We start from the raw sequence: 26,915 nt of genomic DNA on the forward strand, positions 1-26,915 counted from the left end.
TATCATGGTATAATATTAAAATTTGTTTGATGACGCAATCTAAATTATTTAAGTGGGACAAATATGCAAAAAAATTAAAAATTATGAAGGGGCAAATAATTTTTCACAGCACTTTATATATATATATATATATATATATATATATATATATATATATATATATATATATATATATATATATATATATATATATATATATATATATATATATATATAAATTCAACTGTATATTTAGCTGTTTGTCTAGACTTTCTCCTTAATAAAGTGATATTCAACTTAGTTAAATTCTGCTTCTGGCAATCTAGCCCCTATTAATACAAAGGGAAAACTTTTAAAACACAACGTAATAAAACATCTGCTCACTGACAATACTTAAAAGTATGTTTTTATTAACCACAAATATCTTACATATCATGTCATATACCAAGATTGTCCTGGAATGGAATAACTTCATATATTGAAACTTATAAACCTTTTTTTAGGATGTCTTTTGTCTGGAAAAGAACTGGCTAATGGTGAGCAGTTCACCCAGCCTTCAGATCCATGTGCAATGTGTGTTTGCTGGGAAGGTAGCGTCAATTGTCAGCCCAAAACTTGTCCTGTCCTTAATTGTCCATATCCAGCCTCTGGACAATGCTGCAAAGAATGCAAAGGTAAATCATATTACATTTATTATAAAGTTGTGCTTAATCTTTGCAGTAAATTTTGCTCTGGCTCCCTTATTTCTTCAGTAAAAAACATATTTTTACACCCTTTTGTCTGTTATCTGCTCTTCTTATTACTAATATCTCTAATATACCTTTAATTGTTGTTAACCTTAAGCTGACCATACGTATCACTATTTGATCAAATGATTTAACTTTCTATTCCATTCTTTGATGAAATGCCATAGTAGTCAGACAAAAAATGCTGGTTTCCATCGATTAAAAGTAGGTGGGATAAAAGTGACCAAAACAGACTGCAGAGGAAAATTCAATCGCTTTCTACAGGACTACTATAGTTTGAAAGTGGTTGAAATTGACTAAAAATAGCCAGCTGTATACCCAGCTAATTGTTGCCCATATGTAATAAATTTGAGAATATTGGGTAGTAAGGCTGGGTTCAACCTATGTGCGGTGTGGAGCACAACAGGGGGTCCGGTGCGTCCCTGTTCACTATTTCAGGTGCGAATTAGGTCAAAATTTTTGCCTGAATTCGGAACTGAAACAGAGCCCAGGACGCAAAGGACCCATCTACTGTGCACTCCGTGGCTGCCCTGGAGTTGTTTGAACCATCTCCATTGAGAGCCGGTCACACTCTCCTGTCATGTGCATTGGATGCAGAGAAAGCTGCATCCAATTCGCATAAGTGTAAACCTGGCCTAAGAGATTGCCCTAGGCCTGCCTCAATTCCAAGACTCAGCAAAACATTTGTTTCCAGTTAAGATATTTCTCATGTAGCACTAACCCCGGAAGGAACTGCTGGTTAGATTTGGGCTTACTGTTACCTTCTGTTTTCCTCGTTGCACATCTAGGGGTGTCCCGTGGTAAATGGCCCAGTAACTTGAGAGACTGACAACAGATCCACTTGAATGGATTTTATTTGCAAAACTTAGATAATGAACCGTCTCTTAAATTGGGATCAGAGGGTTGGGAAGGAAATTCAGGTACTCTTAGTGTCAAAGTCAAAATGTTGAAGAACTTGCTTACTTTGACTGCATCCAGAGAATAGCCATTCGCAACTGGATGATCACTCAGGTTGGACAGTCCCTCTCTCACAAGACCTAGCAGCCAACAAGGTGCTTACTCAGGAACAAGTCTCTGCCACAGACATTGTTTTAGAACGTAAGCTTGAAAACACTCGTAGGATACCTGGATCTTTCAGCCAGCTTGGCGATATCCACAAGACCGGATTCTCTCGGTTACCTCAGTCCTTCCAGGCTCTTACTAAGAAACCAACCTGTACGTGGTCTTCTTCTAAAGAGTCCTCCCCTGGAATGCTTGAAGTCACTGGGTCTCTCCCAAACCGGAAACGGCACCCAACCACCTCAGAATCCTTCTTTAGTTTCCTTGCCTCGGGCTAGCCAGCCCCGAGACATCAACATTGGGTGGATCCACACCCCAGGCCATAGCCTTCCTGGGGGCTGGTCAGGAGTACCAGGACCATGAAGTCAGTACATCATTCTGGACCGGAACCCCGAACCACGTGACGTCCGCATCTTAAATATCCTCTCCCAGAAAGCACAGTGAGAGCACCACTCCCACCGGGCGGGCTCCGAGAGAGAATAACTTAAGCACCTAACCAGACCATAGTTCTATGCCTGCCAGAAGAGACAGTGCCCTCTGTGGCCAGGCTGAACATTTCACAGTCCAGTCAGACTGATGCTGAAGTCTAAATTTGGACAATTGTACCCAAACCAAACTGCAGTTCAGGCATAACTTTAACTTTGAAAAACGCATAGCGCATGCTCTTCAGGAGCCGTCGCTACTCTCACATGTTCCACGGGTGAAGTTTAATAGTTCTTACATTTGATACAAGGCAAATGATCACAGAGATTTCCAGCAGAGAATTTCCATGAGCCACAAAGTCAGTTAAAGTGAATTCTTTCAGTTTACGCTTTCTGAATCCGCAACACTCAGATCTTCTCAAACTGGAGGAGAATAGTTAAGTTAATATCACTACAATGACATCCTCTGCATATGGGAATTTAAATAGATCTTAAATCCACATATGTCATGCTCATAGGCGTGTGCAACAGGGTGTGCTGGGTGAACCTGGGCACATCCTAACTACCCTGTGAAAAAGAAGTTATTCCTGCGCCACGTCAAGGAAATAGAGGGAGATAAGGTACTGCTGCACACACTGGAAGGGAAATATCTGAACCCCGGGAAATAGTGAATAGGAAAGGTAGTGGTGCACTGTACGTAGGAAAAGTATATCTATTGGTAAAAACAATATATAAAATCCACAATAAGGGGATATGCAGCAAACAATACAGGTATAATAAAAGGGTATGCCTGTGTGGCTAATTTAAACACAACATAAATACATAAAATAGTGAAAAATCATATAAAATCCAAAGTGCAGCATGTTGCGATCGTGAAATCGCATAAAGTGCAGGTGTTCCACTGTGCCACTGTGGCTGATTAAACAATAATACTCGCTACTATTAGTATAAAATCTACAACATAGAAACGTAAAAATAATGAAAAAAAGGAAAAAACACAATATAACATTCAAAGTGCAGTGTGTTGCGATTCTCCAAATCGGGTCACGTGACTTCATCAGGTGATCACGTGACCCGTGACGAACACGCGTCACGTTTATGTATTTATGTTGTGTTTAAATTAGCCACACAGGCATACCCTTTTATTATACCTGTATTGTTTGCTGCATATCCCTTTATTGTGGATTTTATATATTGTTTTTACCAACAGATATACTTTCCCTACATACAGCGCACCACTACCTTTCCTATTCACTATCCTAACTACCCTGTATGGAGCAAATGAGCCCGGATATTTCACCAAAGCCCCCTAACGGGGCTCCTAAAAAAAACAAAAATAATAAAAATTGAAAAACTACTAACACTGTCCACTGCCCTACTGATACCCATCTCTGACCTTATGACATGGTCCACTACTCTACTAATACCATCAGTATTTATACACATGCACACAGGTGCATATGTGTTGGAGCTTTGGGGTTCACACCCTAATGCAATGGGCCGGGCACATCTATGGCAATGCTATATTGTCTGTCCATTAAAATGGATTGCATATTGCTCTCAGAATGAGATCTAAAATCTAAAGATGGTTTACTACAGCCTACTCACCGCTCAGATATTGGCAAACATCTAAACTAGATGTAGAAGCAGGCTACAAATCATCACAGAGGTGGTACTTTGTACCTATATGGTTGCTTTGTTTTATTTGTCAAACACCATCCATTTATTTATTGGCTTAGATAGGATATATGATCAGTTTCGACCTGGTCAGGGTAAACTTTTCTTGGATTATGACTCATAAAAAATTAAGAATATTGCAAGACAAAATCAATCTGATAATTGTTATCTGGCTATACAGCCAGGTGTATACAGGCATACTCCACTTTTAAGTAAACAATGGAGTTTTACTAAAGCTGGAAAGTGCTAAATCAGGCTCACTTCAGCATAGAAGCCAATGAGCTTCTAACCTCAGCTTGCTCAATTAAGCTTTGGTAATAAAACCTGGAAGCCCATTGGTGTTTATGCAGAAGTGAGCCTGATTTTGCACTATCCAGCTTTAGTAAATAAACCTCATTGCGTACTTAAAAGTGGGGTATGCCTGTAATAATGATGGGCTCTATGGGCCACTATTTTATCACCTTATTCCACATTTTCTCTTGGTTTTGCTTGTATATGGGGGAGAGTTTTCCTAATATCTGTAATGTTTATCTCTAATTTACACTATTTTAAAATTTAACACAATTATGCATAACACATTTGTCCTGTAACTGTTATTTGACAGTTTAGTGTTACCATGCAAATTGTTATGCTTTTAAACTGTGTGAAAAGAAAAATCATCGCTACTGTTTTTTTTTGCAAAAGTAAAAAAAAAAAATGAATAACATGATTGAAACAGTAAATACTGTGTGTAACATTTTGTGACAGATAACTATAATCAAGGAGAGCTCTTTTTTTTTTTTCACAGACTGTCAGTACCTAAGCCAAGTCTACCTGAATGGGCAGGAATTTTCCTCTCCCCAGGATTCATGTAGCCGATGTGTCTGTGCTGATGGCTTTGTCACCTGTAGTAAGAAGCCTTGTTATAAACCTGGCTGTTCTCACCCTAGCACCCCTGCCGGAAAATGCTGCCCTGTGTGTGATGGTAAGTATTAAGGAGAAAAAAAACATATTTTTTTGATGTTTGGGAATCCTTCATTCAAATTCTGCCTACTGATACCCAACAATCCATAGTACACTGTTTTCACTACAATTAATGGTATCACACAAACCAGTCTAATAACTATTGCCCCCCCCCCCCCCCGAATTGATGTTTCACCTCCCACCTTAATTATACTCCATATTCAATTAGCCATGGCCTCCCTCCTTCTGCCAATCGCTAGATAAAAGACTGACCGCCATTTATCCAACATGCACTGCTTAGTCTTTGCTGCTAGACCCAGAACCACCAGTTCAATTTGAAATCATATCAGAAAGAAATCTGGCATGTGTTTTGTTATATTGGCCAAATGTTGTGGCCACCTTCATTGTCAACTTCATTATCGTAACAAAAATAAAATAAAAAAGGAGAAAAATAGCACACAGGCTCAGGTATATTTGTGCAAGACATATTTAACCTCCCTGGAGGTATGATTAGTTCTGGTTTTAGGTGCTGAAAGCGCTACAATTATTTTGCATGGAAATTTGGCGTTTTATATTGTAGTCCTGTAATTCTTAGGAATAATTCTCTTAAATATGTTCAAACCAGAGTCTAGCAGACATCCCGGGTATGATAAAGTTTATAATATAATAAATAATAATAAAAATTATTCAATAATGTAATCAAATCCAAAAACACTGAAATTTGCAGAATTGTCGCTGTCATTAGATTTAGTGTTTGATGACGAATTTCCCCACAAATCGCTATCGCTCAATTCTGCAAGTGATTATAATTTATTATCGCTGTTTTCTAGTTGGTCTAAAATCACTTTTGACATAAAGGGACACTTTTTGGTTGCTATGGACAATCTCCAAATTCCAGGCTGAAAAAACAGTATTTATAATATAAAAGTGCATGCAGGGCACTGCACAGACCACTAGGAACAAAGGGGGTGTGTATTTTTTTATACAGTACTGTAATCTGTAAGATTACAGTACTGTGTGTGTTTTGTGTGTTTTTACTTTTTTAAATCTGGCGCCGATCTCCGCTCCCGTGCGCCGTAACGTCAGCGGACGGGAGCGGAGCGAACGGAGCTCGGCGGCACTCGGGCACTGTGTGAATCGAGCGGAGGACATCGCTGGATCCAGGGGACAAGGTAAGTAACCTCTCCCTGTATCCAGCGATGCGATCCCGAGTCTGGCTCTGGGTTACCGCTCGTGGTACTAAAATCCCAACCCGAGCCAGACTCGGGATCACCGCTAGGGAGGTTAATACCAATACAACCAATTACCTGTTTCCTTTCATTTATTCACCTTAACTATGAGGCCTCATGCACACTGGATGTTTTTTGACGTTTTTACAGCAGCTGTTTTTGGCTGTAGACGTATTTTTCTACAGTCATTAAACTCTCCATCATGCTATCTTATGTGTCCATGCACACATAGGCTGTTATCAGCAGTTTGGGCCGTGGCATTTTTGAGCAGTAAAAAAACCCCAAAACTAGTGGGTTCTGAGTGAAGTTTTTCAGCTGTAAAAACGCTCTAATGTTGATAAACGCTGATAAACATTGATAAACACTCAACAACGTCACTCACCAGCATTTTGGAATGTTTTTGATCCATTGAAAAGAAAAAAAAATGTTTCTTCAAAAATAAAACGCTAACACAGAAAAATGCTAAATAAACGCTACTGCAAAAATGTTGAAAAAAGCTGAAAAACTCACTGCAAAGCTACTGGTGTTTTTATAACGTTATTTTAATGTCCAGTGTACATGAGGCCTAAGATGACAGTAAAAGTCTGATTAACCACTTGCTTACTGGGCACTTAAACCCCCCTCAGTCCCAGACCAATTTTCAGCTTTCAGCGCTGATGCACTTTGAATGACAATTGCGCGGGCATACAACACTGTACCCAAATGAAATTTTTATCATTTTTTTCCCACAAATAGAGCTTTCTTTTGGTGGTATTTAATTACAGCTCGGAGTTTTATTTTTTGCTAAAAAAACAAAAAAAGATGCAAAAAAAAAAAATCATGTTTAATAGTTTGTTATAAAATTTTGCAAACGGGTAATTTTTCTCCTTCATTGAAGTGCGCTGATGAGGCGGCACTGATAGGCTGCACTGGTGGGCACTGATGGGCTGCATTGGTGGGCACTGATGGGCTGCATTGGTGGGCACTGATAGGCTGCATTGGTGGGCACTGATAGGCTGCACTGGTGGGCACTGATAGGCATAGTTAAGGCAGCACTAATAGGCACAGATAAGGCAGCACCGATGGGCACGGATAAGGCGGCACTGATGGGCAAAGATGGGCACAGATAAGATGGCACGGATGGGGGGCACAGATGGGTGGCACGGATGGGTGGCACGGATGGGCACTGATAGGTACCACTGATAGATGGGACTGATGGGCACTGATAGGTGGCACTGATAGGTGGCTCTGATAGGTGGCACTGCTGGGCACTGATGGGCGGCACTGCTGGGCACTGGTAGATGATACTGATGGGCACGGATATGTGGCACTGGGGTGCAGCACCTTTGTTGAGGCAGATTGTGGGCACTGCTGGGTGGCACTGTGGGCACTGCTGGGTGGCACTGCTGGGTGGCACTGTGGGCACTGCTGGGTGGCACTATGGGCACTGCTGGGTGGCACTGATGGGGGGCACTTACTTTTTATTAATGTGGCACTGGCAGGGGGCAGGTGGGCACTGGCAGGGGGCAGGTGGGCACTAGCAGGGCTGGCCGTGATCGGGACTGATGTCCCGATCACTGCCGCCGGTGATCGGCTTTTTTTTTTCTCCTCGCGCTGACAGCGCGAGGAGGAATAATAGCCGATTACCGGCTCCGTTATATCACATGATCAGCTGTCATTGGCTGACAGCTGATCACGTGATAAGGGGTCGGGATCGACCCCTTGCACGGATCGGTGATCAGGCGAGTCTCATAGACTCACCGATCACAGAGCGCGCCGCGCGCGCCCCTCAGGGACTTCAATAGACGTAGTCCCGGAAAAGGAGATCCGCGCTGTAGCCGTCATTCGGCTATAGCGCGGGTCTCAAGTGGTTAAAACATTCTTAGTCATTGTCATTTAACAGTTTTATTTGCTTGAGTTTTGCTTTATGAGAAAAAATCTCTGCATAATACCTATCATATTCTTTAGTAACTGTGTCTCATGATCATCACTGAATCCAAATCAGAACATTCCACTGAGCATTAGAAGATGTAGGGAGATAAGTGACTATCAGTAACAAAGCTTTAGATTAAATCCTTGATTTATAATGAGCTGTTGAGGAGGGCATAGCAGGACAACAGATATGTGATTCAAATATTAAATACATCTTGTTGAGCAGGGCATAACAGGACAACAGATATGTGATTCAAATATTAAATATGTCTTGTTGAGGAGGGCATAGCAGGACAACAGATATGTGGTTCAAATATTAAATCCGTCTTGTTGAGGAGGGCATAGGAGGACAACAGATATGTGGTTCAAATATTAAATATGTGTTGGTGAGGAGGTCATAGGAGGACAACAGATATTTGATTCAAATAATAAATAAGTCTTGTGCAGCCACTGCAATTAGAGATTTCCACAAATATGTAAACTTTCTGATATTTGGTCCCCCTGCATCTCCTTACCTGAAACAAAGCCACGTTTTTCCCCTTCAAATATGCAGGATTAGAACTGAAAGGCAAAGCACCTTTAATGAATCTGATTTTGGCCGAATTTCTTGTATTTGTTGAAGCAGAGGTCTCCAAACCCTCTATACAAAAGGCCAGATTATTGTCCCTCAGACTTTAGGGGGGCTGGACTGTGGCCAGTGAGAGTAGAAAATGCCCCAGCATCAATGTTTCAGGCTTGGTGGGCTTCGGGAGTAAAAGAAAAAGGACATAGCTCCGGTCAGTAGGAGGAGGATATCCTCCTATTGGAGGAGGATGATGTCCTCCTGTCAGTCAGTAGGAACAAGGCACTATTCCTCCAAATAATACTAATTATGTGGCACTATTCCTCAAAGTTACATAGTTGGTGAGATTGAAAAAAGACACAAGTTCATCAAGTCCAACACACAGGTTGGACTTGATGGATTTGTGTCTTTTTTCAATCTCACCAACTATGTAACTATGTAACTATGTACCTATGAGGAATAGTGCCACACAGAGGGGTAACTAGAACCTTCAGGGCCCTGATGCAAGACACCATGATGGGCCCCCCTGCCCCCCTTCCATCCGAGCCCAGAGCTTCCAATTTTGGAAGGGTGTCCATGGACATCCTCCCAAAACCATGCTTCCCGTATGACCCCTGGGACATGCATTCAGCGCAATCACAGTGGCCCTTTACCATGTGATCTGCTGATCACATGTAAACAGACTTGCCGGTTATCCACAGCCCTTTCCTCCCATGCTGTGTCTGTGTTAGGAAAGGACTGCCGTTAATGCCGGTTGTGCTACTGTTCCATGAGAGGCACGATCTCCGCTCAGAGCCCTGTGTGAATAGCAATCCGCTGGGCCCCCCAGACAGTGGTGGAATGCCAGGGCCCATCACAAGTGCGACTGTTGCGACCCTGGTAATTTCGCCACTAGTGCCACGTAATTAGTATTATTTGAAGGAACAGTGTCCTATCATCGATGTCAGTAGAAGGAGTAGTGCCTCATCATTTATATCAATGGGGAGGAATAGTGCTCCATTGTTGGTATCAATGGAAGCATAGGTGCCCTATTATTGGTGTCAGTGAAAGGAAAAACTCCATGTTGCTGATGTTACTACCCCACTACTGGTGACAAGGAAAGAAATGGTGCCTATTGTTGGTGCTAGTGCCCTGTATCAATGGGAGGAATAGTTCCTCACATCAGTACAAGGAACAATGTCCCAAGGGCCAGATAAAGGCAAGCAAAGGGCCACATCCAGCCCACAGATCACAGTTTGGAGACCACTGACTTAAATGATTAGAAATACACATACACTATACGACACTATGGGGTTGATTCACTAAAGGCAAATACAAGTGCAATTACACTTTCTCTATCTTTCATTGATGGATACAGCAGCTCATCTTGACCTTAGGTTATATCGCCCCTTCAGGAGAGGACTAGGCAGAAAGTGTTAAAAACAGCAACACTTGCACAGTACCACCCAGGGGGCGTTCCTACTGGCTATAACCCCTCACACTGCATCCAGCAGCTCAGTTTTTTCTGCCTAGTGTAGGAGAAGGACCTGGCTCATTTTTGATTCCTGTGATCTACAATCAACAGCTGGGCTGGGTGACAGGCTGGATAATATAGATCCTTGTAGTCTCCCCAGCCTGGCCATCAAGTGTGAGCAGACCCTAGCTATGCACTGGGTAGGCCACGACATGCTTCGTCTAATCCAGGGGCTGTCGTACTGCTCGGGTGATGGGTCTGTCTGTGGAATGCATCCAGCAGTCCCTGTAGGAGGGGTAAGTATGGTTCCACCTGTCTCGACAGGATGGAGCAGCTGGGTATTCCCTGGGAGGTCGACTAGGGAGATCTCTCATTCTTCCTTTCTTCTCTCCCTGTCCCGGGGGGGGGGGGGGGCTCTGGGTCCTGGCAGGAGGCTGTGCTGGGTTTTGGGGGTCTGCTCATCCTCTTCCCTGTTTCAGGGCCACGGTGAGGTGTTTGTGCTGTGTGTGACATGTGGGGAGGCTGCCGCATGCTCCTCGTCCATTTTCTTGTGGCTGCAGCCATTTTTTTGTAGCCACAGCCAGTTTTTTGCCTTTCAGCTATTTTCTAGTAGTTCGGCGGGCATTTTCTTGGCACCCTCAGGCGTTTTTGCTGAGGTGGCCAGTGGACATTTTCTAGTAGCCTCAGGTAGTTTTGACTCTAGTGCTGGGTGCTTCTTTCCTTCTAGAACAGCACGCTTTCCACACAGACACCTCGTGGATGACACAGGGAAGAGAGGACAGCAGCAGCACAGCGTAGTACCTGGGTCTGGGTTGTGATTGCTGCGGGGGGCCCCTCAGTCTGTGGCAGCTAGGAGGTTGGACTTTTTGTGTGCCTTTCCTTAGGTCTCTAAGTGGTGACAGACGAGTGTGGGTCAGCATGGCATCAGAAGCTGGCACTTCTTCCCCAGACATCCCTGTTATTGCAACTGGTTCCCCTGCACCTGCGGTGCCTATGGACGCTCTGTCAGCGGTCCTGGAGGCCTTTGTTGTCAGGGTGGAAGTGGTGTACGGGTGCAAAACGGGGTAAAAACGCCCCCCCATGTCTCTTGGGGAAAGCTCTGATTCTGACTCGGGCCCGCTGTGACAGACGGCCCCTGTTCTGATGTATCAGAGGATGCAGACCAGGACCGTTTGGACACTAAGGATGACTCTGTGTCTGGGTCAGTGCAGGAAAAGGCGCTTGTAGGAGCACTTATTACAGCGGTGTGGGATACACTTAAAATGGAGGATACAGTGTGGGCATCTACAGAGGGACCGGTTCCTTTTGGCTCCCACAAGCCAGACCACATGACTAAGGTGTTTCCTTACCCAACTTATTTTGATAAGTTTATTTACAAGGAGCGGGGAAAATCATGGTGGTGCTTTACCCCTTTGAGGAGAGTCTCCTGAAGAAATGGACATCTCCCACGATTGTTGACCCTCCAGTATCCATAAATAAGGTAACCACCTGATTTGGCTGAAATGGTGGTCTGCAGACCAGACATGTAAGAAAGCACTAGCGGAGTTGCCCTTCCAGGAAGAGAGGCTATTTGGAGCCTCACTGGATGACATTATTAATAATGTTACTGTGGGTAAGAGTACTGACAAGGTGCCTGCTGAGGGACAAAACATCCCTAGTTTTGCAAGCCAAGCAAGCCTGTGAACAAATCTGTTACCGCATGAAGGTTTGTCTTCAGGAGTTTGCAGCCCGGTGGACCTTTCTACTTTGTGACCAGTGGGTCTGCGAACTGGTTTAATCAGGGTACAAGATAGACTTTCTTTCTTGTCCGCCAAACAGATTTTTTCCCTCCAACATCTATCTGCTTCCGGGTCATCTGGAGGCCCTGTTTGGGGCAGTACGGAACCTCCCGCGGGGTGATAGTACCTGTACCGACCCTGGAAAAGGGATTCTACTCCAATCTGTTTGTAGTCCCAAAGAAGGAAGGGGTCCATCCGGTCATTGACCTCAAGGCCCTCAACAGCTTTGTGAAGGTACAAAGGTTCAGGATGGAATCAGTTTGCTCAGTGGTCGCTGCACTCCATCAGGGGGATTTTCTGGCATCCCTGGACATCAAGGACACATACTTGCATGCCCCAATATGCATTAAGCATCAGAAGTTTTCTGCGATTTGTGGTCAGGGACGAGCACTACCAATTTGTAGCTCTCTCTATTGGCCTGGCGTCGGTACCGAGGGTTTTCACCAAGGTGCTAGCCCCAATTTTGGCTTTGCTAAGACAGCGAGACAGCGAGGGATCGCAATCGTGAGTTACCTGGACGACCTCCTTCTGAGGGCAGCTTCCGCCTCAGAATTAAGGGAGGCTGTGGCAATCACCATGCAAACTTTTCGGAGTTTGGTTGGATACTGAACCTACAGAAGTCGGTGTTGGTGCCAACTCAGCGCCTGGAGTACCTGGGCCTGCTTCTGGATTCCTCATCCTCTTTCTTCCTTCGGACAAGCTGCAGATTCTTCAAGATGTGGTGAACTTGTTGGTGTTCCACAGGTGGTCATCGACGCGTTTTTGCATGAGAGTCCTGGGTCTCATGGTAGCCACTTTTGAGGGGGAACCGTATGCTCAATTCCACACTTGAGTCTTGCAAAAGGAGATCCTGTGAAAATGGAACAAATCTCCGTTGCCCTGGATTGTCAAATTCAAGTGAGCCAGCTAGTCGGGGACTTCCTGCTCTGGTGGCTGAGATCGCCGGGTCCTTGGTCCGAGAAGTCGTTCCTTCCTCTTCATTGGACGGTGATCACAACGGACGCCAGCCTGACCGGTTGGGGGGGGGAGTTTGGGGAGTACAGTCAGCCCAGGGTCGGTGGACCCAGGAGGAATCCCAGCTGTGATCAATGTGCTGGAACTTCAGGCAATCAGGCGGTGCCTCTTCACATGGTCACAGAGTCTGCAGGGGCGTCTGGTCGGGATCCAATCGGACAACACCATGGTGGTGGTGTATGCCAACCATCAAGAAGGAACAAGGAGCTTGGCTGCAGCACTGGAGGTTGCTCACATCCTGCGGTGGGCAGAGCGGCGCGTGCCGGCTTTGTTGGCTGTGTACAAATCCGGGCATAGAAAACTGGTAAGTGGACTACCTAAGTCGTCAGATGCTGGACCAAGGGGAATGGTCGCTACATCCACATGTATTTCGGCACCTTTGCCTAAGGTGAGGCACACCAGATGTGGATTTCCTGGCTTCTCAACTCAATTGGAAGGTACAGAGGTTTGTGGCCAGGTCAAAGAATCTCTGGGCGGATGCGTTGGTGGCTCCATGGGGGCATTATCAACTGATTTATGCTTTTCCCCCACTCAAACTTCTACCACGTCTGCTTCGCAGAGTGGAGGCCGAGGGGATTCTGGTAACTCTGATTGCCCCAGATTGGCCTTGGCGTCTGTGGTACGTCGACAGTACGGATGGTGGCGGATGTTCCTTGGCGAGTGCCAATGCGAGAGGACTTTCTGTTGCAAGGTCCAATACTTCATCCTGCTTTACCGTCACTGGCTTTAATGGCATGGCTGTTAAAAGCCAGATGCTAAGGGACCGAGGTCTGTCAGATTCGGTAATATCCACTATGTTGAGAGCACAGAAGTCATCTTCTCGGAAGATTTATCATCGTACATGGAAGGCCTACATCTCCATGTGTGAGGAGATGGGGTGGTGTCCACGTACATATTCAGTTTCCAGGATCCTGCTATTTTTGCAGCGAGGAGTGGATCAGAAACTTGCATTAAGCACCATTAAGGGGCAGATATCAGCTTTGGCTGTCTTTGTTCAGTGTCCCTTGGCGACTCATTCATTGGTGAGTAAGTTTGTTCTGGGGGTTCAACATGTGGCCCCTCTGGTTTGACCACCGCTACCTCCGTGCAATTTGAATCTGGTGCTCTCGGTGCTTCAGAAACCGCTGTTTAAAAACATTTGGGAGATTCCCTTATTGACACTTTCTCATAAAGTAGTCTTTCTAGTGGCCATTACATCTGCCAGGAGAGTTTCTGAGTTGGCAGCCTTGTCTTGTAAGTCTCCCTACTTGATCCTCCACAAGGATAAGGTGGTGCTGCATCCGCAGCCTTCGTTTCTTCCAAAGGTTGTTTCGGCCTTTCTAAATGAGGACATTGTGCTTCCGTCCTTATGTCCTCCATCATCACACCCCAAAGAGGTGGCTTTGCATTCCTTGGATGTGGTCCAGGCTCTGTGGGTGTATCTGTCTGCTACGGCTCCTTTTTGGAGGTCGGACTGGCTGTGTGTATTGGTGGCTGGTCCGAAGAAGGGACTGGCGGTCTCATCGGCCACCATTTCTCGGTGGATATTGTAGTTCAGGCTTATGCCGTAAGGGGACGGGCGCCCCCTTTCCTGTCGCGGCACATTCTACCAGGGCAATTGATGCCTCTTGGGCTGTCCGACATCAATCGTTAGTTTCCCAGGTGTGTAAGGCGGCGACCAGGTTGTCCGTTCACACTTTCACTAAATTTTACAAGGTTGATGTGAGCGCATCTTCGGCTGCTTACTTCGGAAGCAAGGTTTTGCAGCCGACTGTTTAAGGTTGCAAATCCTCCATTGAGGAGCTCTGGTTGTTATGGGTGGATTTATTTTCTTGCTGTTCGTTTCTTTGACACTGCTTGGGGACGTCCCCAAGGTCAAGATTAGCTGCTGTGTCTGTCAATGAACGATAGAGAAAATAGGATTTTTGTAATCACGATAAAATCCTTTTCTCTGAAGTTCATTGACTATTTCTGTTTGTACTGCTTTTGATGAACTGAGCTGCTGGATGCAGTGTGAAGGGTTATAGCCAGTAGGACCGCCCCCTGTTTAGTTTAGTAAATCAACCCCTACACGAGGCATTTTGTTACTAAATAGTACTTTTCCATTTTCATTTTCAGACATTGTATAGCTGTTAAAATAATCAAATATCATATCCTATGGCAACCTGCAGCAATTCTGGACACTGCTGGTGTACAGAATGACCTCAAGAATCCAATTTCTTTTCCCAGATGTCTGCACTTATATAGAAATTATATTTCAGGCTCCCTATGCAACATGTATTTCTGTGGGATAGTTGTGCCCTGTACATTGCAATATCAGTCTGATTATACTGTATACTTTTATATTTTATTTAGTTGCACAAACTACATTTTTCTTATACAGTTGTCAAATTCACAATATTAATAGAGCATTAATTTAGCTGGATCATCTGAACTTGAACCTCCAGCCAGTACCACCATTCCAGTTATGGAGGCTCATATCAAGTGTACCATGTGATTATCTTTCATAAAAAAAAACTTTCAGTAATACAACATACATGTACTGTATAATGGGAAGGTATGTGTCTATTTTTTTTTATCATATGTCCTCATGTGACCTTTCTCAGGATGCTCTTATAATGGAGTGGATATGATAAACGGTCAAACCGTTCCTGAACTTTCCAACCCAACCTGTTCTGAGTGTACCTGCAGGGTGAGCATACACTGTTATGTCATTATATTTATGCATGTAAAAACTTCAGTAAAAGTGGCTCTGTCAGTAAGTCCATGATGGTAAAGCAAAGGCTGTCTGTATATCTACCTTTTTACCTGTGTTTCAGATCTCCAGCTGCCTCAGGTATCCAACACTTCCGGGTGTGTCCGTTACCTGGTCCTCCGCAGCATTCTGTGAGTCCTCCCACTGTCTCCTATTTCATCTCCTATTTCCTGTTGTGATTTAGGAGCTGGCAGGAGAAACCAAAGCATGAAGCGGGGGACCAGGCATATAACACTCCTTGTATAACCTAAAAAAAAGAAAAATAAAAGCGCTCTTAGCCCTTGAACACACGGTCGGACATTCCGACGGAAAATGTCCTATCGGAACGTGTTGTCAGATAATCCGACAGTGTGTGGTTTCCATCGGACTGTTTCCGTCGGAATATCCGACGGACCAAGTTTTCCAGCTTGGCTATAAAATTTTCCGACAACATGATCCGATCGGACTTTGTCCGATCATGTGTAGAGAATTCCGATCGGACAAAGTGCCACGCATGCTCAGATCAAATTCTGAACGATCGCATTTACCGACAACTTTGTCCGACCGTGTGTATGCAACAGTTTCGGACAAAATCTGTCGGAAAAAATCAGACGGATTTGGTTGTCGGAATGTCCGACCGTGTGTACAAGGGCTTAGAAGGTATAAAGTACAGTCACATACCTGCAGCAGCTCTTATTCACATCTGCTACTGTCTTTGAGTGTGGATGAACACTGCTACACTTTATACCTGCAAACAGCTCTCTTTATTTTAAAAGTGACAGTCACTTTATATTGATATATTGCTGTACTAAATCAATATGCATTATAAAAACCTCCCTAGTCATCAGTCCACCAGGTGTCTCAAATAAAAAAAAAACATATTTATAATTTTTCAGTCTGGATCTGTCCAATGTGTCCGCAAGCTGTGTCCTCCAATGAATTGTCCTCATCCTGTGACCGGCCCTTGTGATTGTCCCTTGTGCCAAGGTAAAGATTGATTGATTGATAGTGATCTGATATTATGAAGACACCTTTATTTAGAAAAGGAACCTCCAGGAAATCCCCCTCATCAAATAGTGTGCATAAATGGCACATGGCCCATGTAAAGTATTAAAATAGTTATTCACTGAACCTATTTAGATGGTTCTTCCTTTCATTCCTGTAGATTGAGAACCACATATACTCACTTTAGCACAGGAACTTGTCTTGATGTTGGGAAGAAAACACTGCCAGGAGCTGCTCATGCCAGCCAGTGCAACGTGAGTAACATCTACCACTAAGGTCTGTTTGGTGGTATCTTTTTAGATAAGAGAAGTCCAGTTACACTTGGTTTGTGACTAACCAGGTTCATTTTTTTTCATTGTTACTGTCCATGCATATTATTTAAAGGTGAGTTGCAATAGTACCACCTGTAGTCAATTATATAGTGTAATTTTTTTGGAAGATTATAAGAGTACTAATTGTGGAAGGGTTAGGATGAGGCCACCACTTAGTTTTCAGATTTTGCTTCCAGCATTAGTTTTGAATTACTTCCCAACATCACAAAACATCAGTTGCTGCCTTAATCCTGCATAAACAAAGGAGACAACACTGGTGTCTTTATATCCAAATTATAATATAATTGTATTCCTAGTATAAAAAGGTCAAGTTCAACTTTCCCTTCATTCCTCTTTGGAGTATGATATCTTTATTTAAAGTGACAGGTAAGCTCATGGGCCTGGAAAAGTGATTGTCTTCCTGTTCATAGGTTGCCATTTTCAGGGCCGGAACTACCTAGATGGGGAGGCTTTTACTTCCCCGCAAAGTGAATGTGAGCAATGCCGCTGCATGGTGAGTGAAGGAACCTATAAGTTCCATGGCACTAAAGTAATGCCATGATATCTTCACTGATTAAATAATAGTAAACTAGTGGCATATCTATTTCTAATTCTCAGAGAGGGCATGTTACCTGTGTTCCTCGGGCCTGTGAAAACGTGAACTGTCCTCACCCTGGAGAGGATCCATGCATGTGTCCGGTGTGTGATGGATGTAACTATAATGGCCAGGACTGTCTGAATGGAGAGAGCTTCCCTGACCCTGAGGATGATTGCAGCCGCTGCACTTGCAGGGTGAGGCAACCACTGGAAACAGTCATTGATTTGGATTTTTTTGTAAGACCTTACTGAGGCAGCACATAGTTCTTTAAGCTAGGTGAAGATGAAAACTTTGATAAATATAACTACAGATGCTGATAGGTGTTGCTTATCGGAAAAGTAATAAAAAGATACATATACAGTGCATTCGGAAAGTATTCACAGCACTTCACTTTTTCATATTTTGTGACTTTGCAGCCTTATTCCAAAATGGATTAAATTAATTATTTTCCTCAAAATTCTACAAATTATATCCCATAATGACAACATGAACGAAGTTTGTTTGAAATATTTGCAAAGTTATTAAAAATTTTATATTTTTAAAAAAAATCACATGTACAAGTATTCACAGCCTTTGCTCAGTACTTTGTTGAAGCACCTTTGGCACCAATTACAGCCTCAAGTCTTTTTGAGTATGAATCTACAAGCTTGGCACACTGATTTCTGGGCAGTTTCTCCAATTCTTCTTTGCAAGACCTCTCAAGCTCCATCAGGTTGGATGGGGAGCGTCGGTGAACAGTCATTTTCAGATCTCTTCAGAGATGTTCAATCAAGTTCAAGTCTGGTCTCTGGCTGGGCCACTCAAGGCCATTCACAGAGTTGTTCCATAGCCACTCCTTTGTTATCTTGGCTGTGTGCTTAGGGTCGTTGTCCTATTGGAAGATGAAACTTCGCCCCAGTCTGAGGTCCAGAGTGCTTTGGAGCTGGTTTTCATCAAGGATGTCTCTGTACATTTCTGCATTCATCTTTTCCTCAATCCTGACTAGTCTTCCAGTTCCTGCTGCTAAAAAACATCCCCACAGCATGATGCTACCACCACCATGCTTCACTGTAGAGCTGGTATTGGCCAGGTGATGAATTGTGCCTGGTTTACTCAAGACACGATGCTTGCCATTCAGGTCAAAGAGTTCAATCTTTGTTTCATCAGACCAGAGAATTTTGTTTCTCGTGGTCTGAGAGTGCTTCAGGTGCCTTTTGGTAAACTCTAGATGGACTGTTACGTGACTTTTACTGAGTAGTGGTTTCCATCTGGCCACTCTACTTGATTGGTTCTTGGTCACCTCCCTGACTAAGGTCCTTCCTCCCCGATCGCTCAGTTTGGCCAGGCGGCCTGCTCTAGGAAGAGTCCTGGTGGTTCAAAACTTCTTCCATTTACGGATGATGGAGGCCACTGTGCTCATTGGGACCTTCAATACTGCAGAAATGTTTTCTGTATCCTTCCCTAGATCTGTGCCTCCATACAGTCCTGTCTCAGAGGTCTACAGACAATTTCTTGGACTTCATAGCTAGGTGTGTGCCTTTCCAAATCATATGTCCAATCAACTGAATTTACCTCAGGTGGACTCCAATCAAGTTGTAGAAACATCTCAAGTATGATTAGTGGAACCAGGATACACCTGGGCTCAATTTTGAGTGTCATGACAAAGGCTGTGAATACTTATGTACTTTACATTGGATATATATATATATTTAAATAAATTTGCAAAGATTTCAAACAAACTTCTTTCACGTTGACAATTATAGGGTATTGTTTGTAGAATTTTGAGGAAAATAATGAATTTACTCTATTTTGGAATAAGGCTGTAACTTAACAAAATGTGGAAAAAGCATGATGAATACTTTCCGGATGCACTGTACATATAAAAATATGTATAAAACCATTTAAATATACTTATTTGTCATTTTTTAGCAACTTTCTGTAATGCCCTGCTAATTTTTTATTTCCGTTTTACAGAACGGAGAAGTGACCTGTGTGTCTCTTCCATGTCCAGCTGTATCATGTCTATACCCAGTGACACCACCAGGAGAGTGTTGCCCACGCTGCACTGGTGTATGTAAGCACAATGGACGCACATACCAGAATGGAGACAGCTTCCAGTTACCCGGGGACGTGTGCACTCAATGTTCCTGTAGGGTGAGTCCAACCTTCTAAATGCCATGCGAGACTGGCCATTTAATCTATCAGAAGGTGCTCTGGTGGACAGACAGTCTATTAAACCTCATGCACAGCAGACACATTTCACATATTTAGAGCCACAGTGCAACACCGTTGCCACCCTATTGCAGGAAGCTGAATTAGGTAGAATTCAGTGGCAGGATCAGCAGGTATTTGTGGGATTTTGCTAGAAAACTAAGAGAAAACCATAAGTGCAGATAAACTCATAATTAAGTCAATTTTTTTAACCACTTGCTTACCAGCTCAATTCTGACACTTTTCTCATATATGTAAAAATCTGTGTTTTTTTGCTGGAAAATCACTTAGAACCCCCAAACATTATATATATATATATATATATATATATATATATATATATATATATATATATATATATATATATATATATATATATATTTATATTTATTAGCAGCGTCCCTAGAGAATTTTCTTTTTATGCCACACAGTATTTGCGCAGTGATATTTCAAACCCAATCTTTTGGGAAAAATGCACTTTTTGAACATACGAAAGATGATGTTAGTAAATAGGTACCCAACATGTCATGCTTTAAAATTGTGGTTCTAAACTACGGTACTGAAAAATCTCCATAGGTAATACTTTAGATTTACAGGTTACCAGTTTAGAGTTACAGAGAAGGTCTAGTGCTAGAGTTATTGCTCTCACTATAACGTTTGTGGCAATACCGTACAAGTATGGTGCTAACACCATTTACATTTGTGGGCATGACCTACATATGTATTTGCCACTATGCGAGCACGGGGGGATGGGGGGAGCTTTACATTTTTTTCTTTTTTTATTATTATTTATGTATTTAATTCTTTTTATACTGCTACTATTTTTATACTTATATATATTTTTTTTATCATTTTTATTGCTATTGCAAGAAATGAAAGCATCCCTTGCAATAACAATACCGCATGACAGGTTCTCTTTATGGAGAGTGGAGAGACCTGGGGCCTATAAGACCTCAGATCTCTCCTCTACAATGGAAAGAATTAGATTTAAAAAAAATAGATCTAAAGCTTTTCAAAATAAAATGGCATTGTTTACATCAGACCGGAACCGGTTCTCATAGACCATAAAGTTTAGCTGGGGCCATCTTTCCTTTGCTAATCTCTGGATCAGCCACCGCAACCGCCTGATCTGTATCCGGACTCACCGATCATCCCAGTAAGCCCGAGAACCACCAATCAGCTGCTCGGATGAGTTTTAGCAGTTAGAGAATCGCCATTTGAAAGAAACAATACAGGGGTTATGGCTTATTTCTGCAGCCATAACCCCAATATTCTACTTCAAATCGAGGACATCTTTTAACTGTGGCCCAGTAAGGAAGTGGTTAAAGTAATACCATAGTAAAGCTGTCATTAGAGAAATGTGGGGGGAACTGTTCTGACCTCCTTCTGAAAATGCAAGTTGCTTAGCTATTATGGTGAACCTCTGGCTTTAATACTTTCTCAGCCAGGAATTTTAACAAATTTAAGTTACCCAGCACTGCTCCGGCCATGCCCCCTGACATGTTTCGCCCCGCCTACCGGGGCTTGGTCACAGAGGTCGCCTCTGTTAAGGGGCATGGCCAGAGCAGCGCTAGCTGAAGGTAATACACAGCCATATTCACATCTAAAGCACTGGGTTGGTTTTGAGTGGTGACTTACCCCATGTGTCCAAGCTTCTGAATTAGTGTCTGATGCCTGCTCCCACTTTCTGAATACTGGTAGGGACACCTGTTATCCTCCAGCTTTGAGCGGCTACACATGATCACAAATTGCAGTTACCCATTTACCATTTTACCTAGCTGCCATAGTGGTTGTGCTTTGCATTGCTTTATTATAGGTCTGTTTATCCCTAACATTGTATAATGGCTATATCCTATCTATTATAATATAAAATGCAGTTTATTACAAATAAGGTGCTATGGTACAATCGATGAGATAAACTAACAATTTGCACACTAAAGAGTGCTAATACACAGTATATGTAAAGTTAGTGCTTTCTGTTGCAGAACCGCATTATGTGAGTCTTCTTATAAAGGTGAAACCTTTAAAGAGGAAGTAAAGGCAAAAAAAACAAAAACAAAAAAAAACACACCCTGTAAGGCAAAGGCATAATGAGCTAGTATGCATAGCATACTAGCTCATTATGAATAACTTACCTGAGAACGAAGCCCCCGAAGCGGTCCTCCGTCTTCCTCTTCGCCGCTGCCATGTATCCCGAAGCGACTTCTGGGTCTCGCTGCTCAGGCGCTGTAATTCACTGGAGCCGCGATGACGTCAATCCCGTGCATGCGCACGGGAGCCTGCCCAGTGCGCCTGCGTGCCCCTGTCTACGGCGCATACCCGGTCTTCGGGTAAATATCTCCTAAACTATATAGGTTTAGGAGATATTTCTTGGACCTACAGGTAAGCCTTAATCTAGGCTTAGCTGTAGGTCAAAGTGGTTTGTAAGGGTTTACAACCACTTTAATAACTGTATGCAAGGGAAAAAGTGGTTGCAGGTTCTTTGTGAGTAATCTTTGTAACAAGAAACTTTCTTTCACAAAAGAAAAAAAAATGAATTTGTACACATTTGCTTTTGTTTAAAAAAAATTTTTTCTCCTAACAGAATGAGCTGGTGAACTGCCAGCGTGTTCCATGTTCCCAAGACTGCAGTCACCCTGTGCCTTCCCCATTATCTCCTTGTTGCCCTGCGTGTGACCGTTGTCTCTATGAAGGCAAGGAATATTCAAATCGGCAGACATTCAACTCCTTATCCAACCCATGCCTTCGATGTGTGTGCCTAGAAGGCAGTGTGACATGTACACACGTTGTGTGCCCTCAGATCTACTGTGCCAACCCAGTTAGTAAGCCTGGACAGTGTTGCACAGAGTGCCCAGGTATGATACTGCTGCAGTAGGATAAGATATGTCATAGGCTGTGTTTGAGTTTACATAAAAGTATTTTGAGTATTGAATGAGATGGGTATTATGTCCAAATTATGAGTGTGGAGCAAGATGTAGATAGACCAGACCCACATTTCTTCTATTCCCAAATCACTAATCCCATATAAAGAGCCTAAATTAATTAACTTAAAGCTACTACACTGTAGTATGAGCCCCGCTCGTCTCCCCCTTCGCTCTGCGGCACCAGCATTTTAACTGTGAACACCCACGCGTGCTGTGACTGGCCACGCAATCATCTGGGACCTGTCACATGTCCCAGATGATTGCCTAGAGGGAGGGGGGAGAGGTGATCTCCCTTTCTTCACCGAGGGAAGTGACGTCAGGAGCCCAGGCGCTGAAGGAGGCAGACTACGAGGGACCCCTTAGCAACAGGCATTGCTAAGGGGTCAAAGGCGGGTAAAACATTTTTTTTTCTCCAAATTTTCTATTTTTTTTAAGCACATAAATTAAAATTTTTTTTTTTGGGGGTGGAACTCCACTTTGAGTAAATCATATTTAGTGAGTTACATGTTTAGGATAGGTTTAACTTATTAGTGCCGGTTCACACTACAGCAACTTGGGATCCGACTTGTCAGACCTCAAGTTGCCCCAAGTTGCTGGGCATAAGAAATTCTATTGAAGTGAATAGAGCCGTCTTAATGTACACTACTGAAGTTGCTCCGACTTCAGAAAAGGTTTCTGTACTACTTCAAGGCGACTTCTAGGCAACTTGTACCCATAGATTTCAAGGGAAGTTGCCTCCAAGTCGGATCTCCATCTATATTGAAGTGACTTTACAGGAAAAACAAATACAGGAAAAAGAAAATAATTTACCCAGGTACTTCCCATGTTTACCCAGGAAACCCCCTCCCTCCCACAGAGCTGATTATTCTGTGATTGGCCACAGCCAAAGTCACCTGTCCTGGAGGCAACTTTAAGTTGCGTTGTAAGTTGCGCAAAGTCACGCTGAAATCATGCTGAAGACGCCTCCAAATCGCCTTGCGAAGTTGCGCTGTAAGTTAGGTTGCCCCTGTGTAAACCGAGCCTTAGGGTGATATTTTCATGCATTGTTTACATTCATATATTATATTTTGTATTGTTTTCTATTTGAACCCGCAATAAATAATTATTAAACAAAAAAAGCCTAAATTACACTTATGAGAAAACTGTTGGGGCCTTATAAAAATGCCAGCTACCTGTCTGTAATTCTAATACAGAGCCACTATTTCACATGCCAAATTTGTTTCAGGTCATATCATCATATCGTAAAATAATTATATGACCCATCTTTTAGGTTAATGTGAATTTATTGAAGAGGAGTTTTTAGATTCCTATTTAATAAATGTATTGGACAGTATTCTGCCTAATTATTTCTAAATGCACAGGCTCAATAATAAAATATTCCTGGATCTTATTTTAAAATGTGGGCAAACACAGTAGAATACTATTAGACCCCATTTACACCTGCATGTTTCGGGAACACATGTAGAAACACTCAGAAACTAGTCCTCTTCACTAAAACTACTGTTGGACTCCATGAAATTGCTGCAGTGGTCAATAGCATGACCAGAAAAAGGGGCAAATGCAGGAGTTTGAAAAGGTGCTTTCCATCTTTGACTATAAGGTGAACCCAAATCATGTCATATACCTAAACTATTATATACAACCCCCCGATAACCTCAAAATGTTGTACAAATTTATCTTTCAGCTAAAATAGTACCCGAGCACACTGCTTTCCTTGAAATCTTCATCCTTCATAATCTGATGGTGCTGCAAGGGATGATGGAACTGAGTGAGCAGTAAAAGGGACTCATCAAGAGTGCACGGCTATGCCCACCCTTTCTGCCCAGCTCCTCCATTCATAGTAGCCATACTACAGCTTCTATGAATAAAAAAGGATCTATGAATGGGGGGGGGGGGGGGCTTTTTATCATCCAACCCTCCTTATGTCATAGAACATGTTTCAATCATAGAAACTGTATCATGACTTCTATGATACGCACTTTGCACATCGCACTTTGATAAGAACCAACCTCATGATGGGGGTGGTGTGGAATGTTTGGAGTGAAGCGTTGGAAGATAAATATGTCAAGGAATGCAGGAGCAAGGATCAGAAGGGACTCATCGGATTAATAGTAAGCAATGTCAATTGGGTTGATTTCTATTTTTTAATTTTGACTAAACACCACAGCTCAAATCAAACTAGCTTGTTCACATATTTAAATTTGTTTTAGGGTAAAGATGAATTTTTTACAGACCTCATAGATTATAATTCCTTAGGTCTGTAAATAATTAATCTTTAACCTGAAACAAATTCATCTTATAAATTTGTCTTATTTCCTTGTTTATGATGGCCTGATTTGCATGTTTGATATATGCTAAATCCACTTTTAAAAACTTACTGTATACTTTTTCTTACCTGTTTCTATTAATCAGTATGCTGGTACCAAGGGAAAGAATACAGTGAAGGTGCACGCTGGGTGCCTCCTTCAGATTCATGTCTGCAATGCACATGTAAAGTAAGTACACAAATGCATAAATGAAATTGTACTTTTGCATTCTGTCATTTATAGACCCCTCGTATATGGATTTAGTTCTGTTTTCAGAACAATAGAAAACCTTTAGGCTGGATTCACACCTATGCATTTTTAGTGCTTTTTGCATTTTGCAGATTTGCACTACAGAACGTGTTCCATAGGAAACCATGGTAAATGGACTTTAGTGCAAATCTGCAAAATGCAAAAAGCACTAAAACTGCATAGGTATGAATCCAGCCTTACTTAAATGACAAGCACGGTGCAGCTATTTGTATATGTAACAGTTTCACATTTCCTAGACAATGCTGCTCACAGTGGAAAGAATTTATCAAAACTGTGCATGGCAATGAATCAGCTTCTAGCTGCAGCTTGTTCAGTTAGATTTTGAATATAAAAGACAGAAGATTGGTTGTCATGCACAGCTGCTCTAGTTCTGATCAATTCCCATTAGTATGTTCGATAATTGTATATGCTTGCAGGTATAATTTTTCAGGTATCTTGTGCATGGGTTTCTGTGATTTGATGCTTTGTGTTTCCTTACAGTCAGGCAGTGTACAATGTGAGCCTCCCTCATGTCCCGCTCTGCCATGTACACAACAAGTGACAGATCCTGGAGCATGCTGCCCTCGTTGTAGAGGTGAGTCTCCATGCAAGCCTGTTCCTTGCTTAATAGCTGCAAGTGCCATAGGACCAAATAGATAGAATGAAAGTCTAGAGTTTCAAGTGCATTTGGTAGATTACAGTAAAAACTAATACCCACTTTAAATAATTTGGTAGGATCTGAAAGCAAAAGAAAACCTTTTATACGCATGATATGGCAAGTTGTTTACTATCAGTAACCTAATTCTAATACACACATAACACATCTGATAAAAGTTGAAGACTGTTATCCTTCCTGGCAGAGCAATCTCTCTGGATTCTCATTGTTTTAGTTCATACACAACTTGTACAATTTTGTTATCTGGCTATTCTATTGTGTAATTACAGGTCACACACTCTGATAGAACTAGACTGCCATCAGAATAGATTGGCAAATTTCCCTGCTCTCTTAGTCATCAGCTCTAGGTGTACTGATGTAGAGTAAACAATCACCCTCTTTGAATGTCTCTGCCCCACCCTTGGTAAAACTCATGTAGAAATGATGTCTTCCATCGCTATGTAGCCTGTCGATTGGCATGCAAGATGGGCGTCACAAGACAGTTGGCAAGCAGGGGCAGGTGGTATAAATCTGACCCTGTTTAGTTAACACATACACATAGACTTTTTAATTCTAGCCCCACAATCTATACTGTTGAGATAGAAAATTTTAATTCTGCAATTGACCCAAGTAGATAGCATAACAATGATGCCACTAACTACAGATCCCTTTCTTTTTTCCCAAATATACATAGGCATGGACATCTAATCCCTAAAAACATGCATGAGCTGTAGGGCACAGTACTGTACTTATCTTTGCAGTATCTATGCAAAACAATTGGTAGTCATCTGACATATCCAACGCAATATATCAAGTTTTCTTCTGACTGTAATGACCTGCAGAAGTGTCCAGACATAATGATATTGCAAATATGAGATTGTGAGAACTTCAGGTTTATGGATACCCATAAAAAAGCTCTTGTGGATTTAATTTACCTTTTGTTTTGGTTAATTCTCCTTTAAGAGGGTGTGGCAGGGGGCGTGTCCTATGCCTACATACGTTTGCTAGTCCCTCATTCCCATCTCAAAATGTTGGGAGGTATGGATACCTCACACCACCCAACAGTGGAGCTTCTACATTGGATGTAATACTATTTAAAAGGCATCCTTTCACTTCAACCACTACTATGCATTTAACATTTTTTTCTGTGATGCCTGCACAGCTTATGCTACACCATTTTTACATTTCTTTT

The 26,915-nt window shown here is 42.6% G+C and overlaps 1 protein-coding gene across 1 annotated transcript in view; it reads left to right on the plus strand.

The window, feature by feature from the left end:
• KCP (kielin cysteine rich BMP regulator) overlaps nt 1-26,915 on the plus strand; it is a 183,197-nt gene that overhangs the window by 123,805 nt on the left and 32,477 nt on the right. Inside the window, exons 31-40 of the mRNA XM_077472046.1 lie at nt 483-653; nt 4,671-4,847; nt 15,358-15,443; nt 16,382-16,472; nt 17,233-17,315; nt 17,420-17,593; nt 19,353-19,532; nt 22,174-22,444; nt 24,926-25,008; nt 25,570-25,663. Coding sequence (XP_077328172.1) covers nt 483-653; nt 4,671-4,847; nt 15,358-15,443; nt 16,382-16,472; nt 17,233-17,315; nt 17,420-17,593; nt 19,353-19,532; nt 22,174-22,444; nt 24,926-25,008; nt 25,570-25,663 — 1,410 coding nt within the window. The remainder of the gene's footprint in view (nt 1-482; nt 654-4,670; nt 4,848-15,357; nt 15,444-16,381; nt 16,473-17,232; nt 17,316-17,419; nt 17,594-19,352; nt 19,533-22,173; nt 22,445-24,925; nt 25,009-25,569; nt 25,664-26,915) is intronic.

The sequence above is a fragment of the Lithobates pipiens genome, unplaced genomic scaffold (assembly GCF_037356315.1).
Source record: "Lithobates pipiens isolate NorthernLeopardFrog02 unplaced genomic scaffold, aLitPip1_a1.2 Scaffold_8, whole genome shotgun sequence".
In the NCBI taxonomy this organism is placed as follows: domain Eukaryota; kingdom Metazoa; phylum Chordata; class Amphibia; order Anura; family Ranidae; genus Lithobates; species Lithobates pipiens.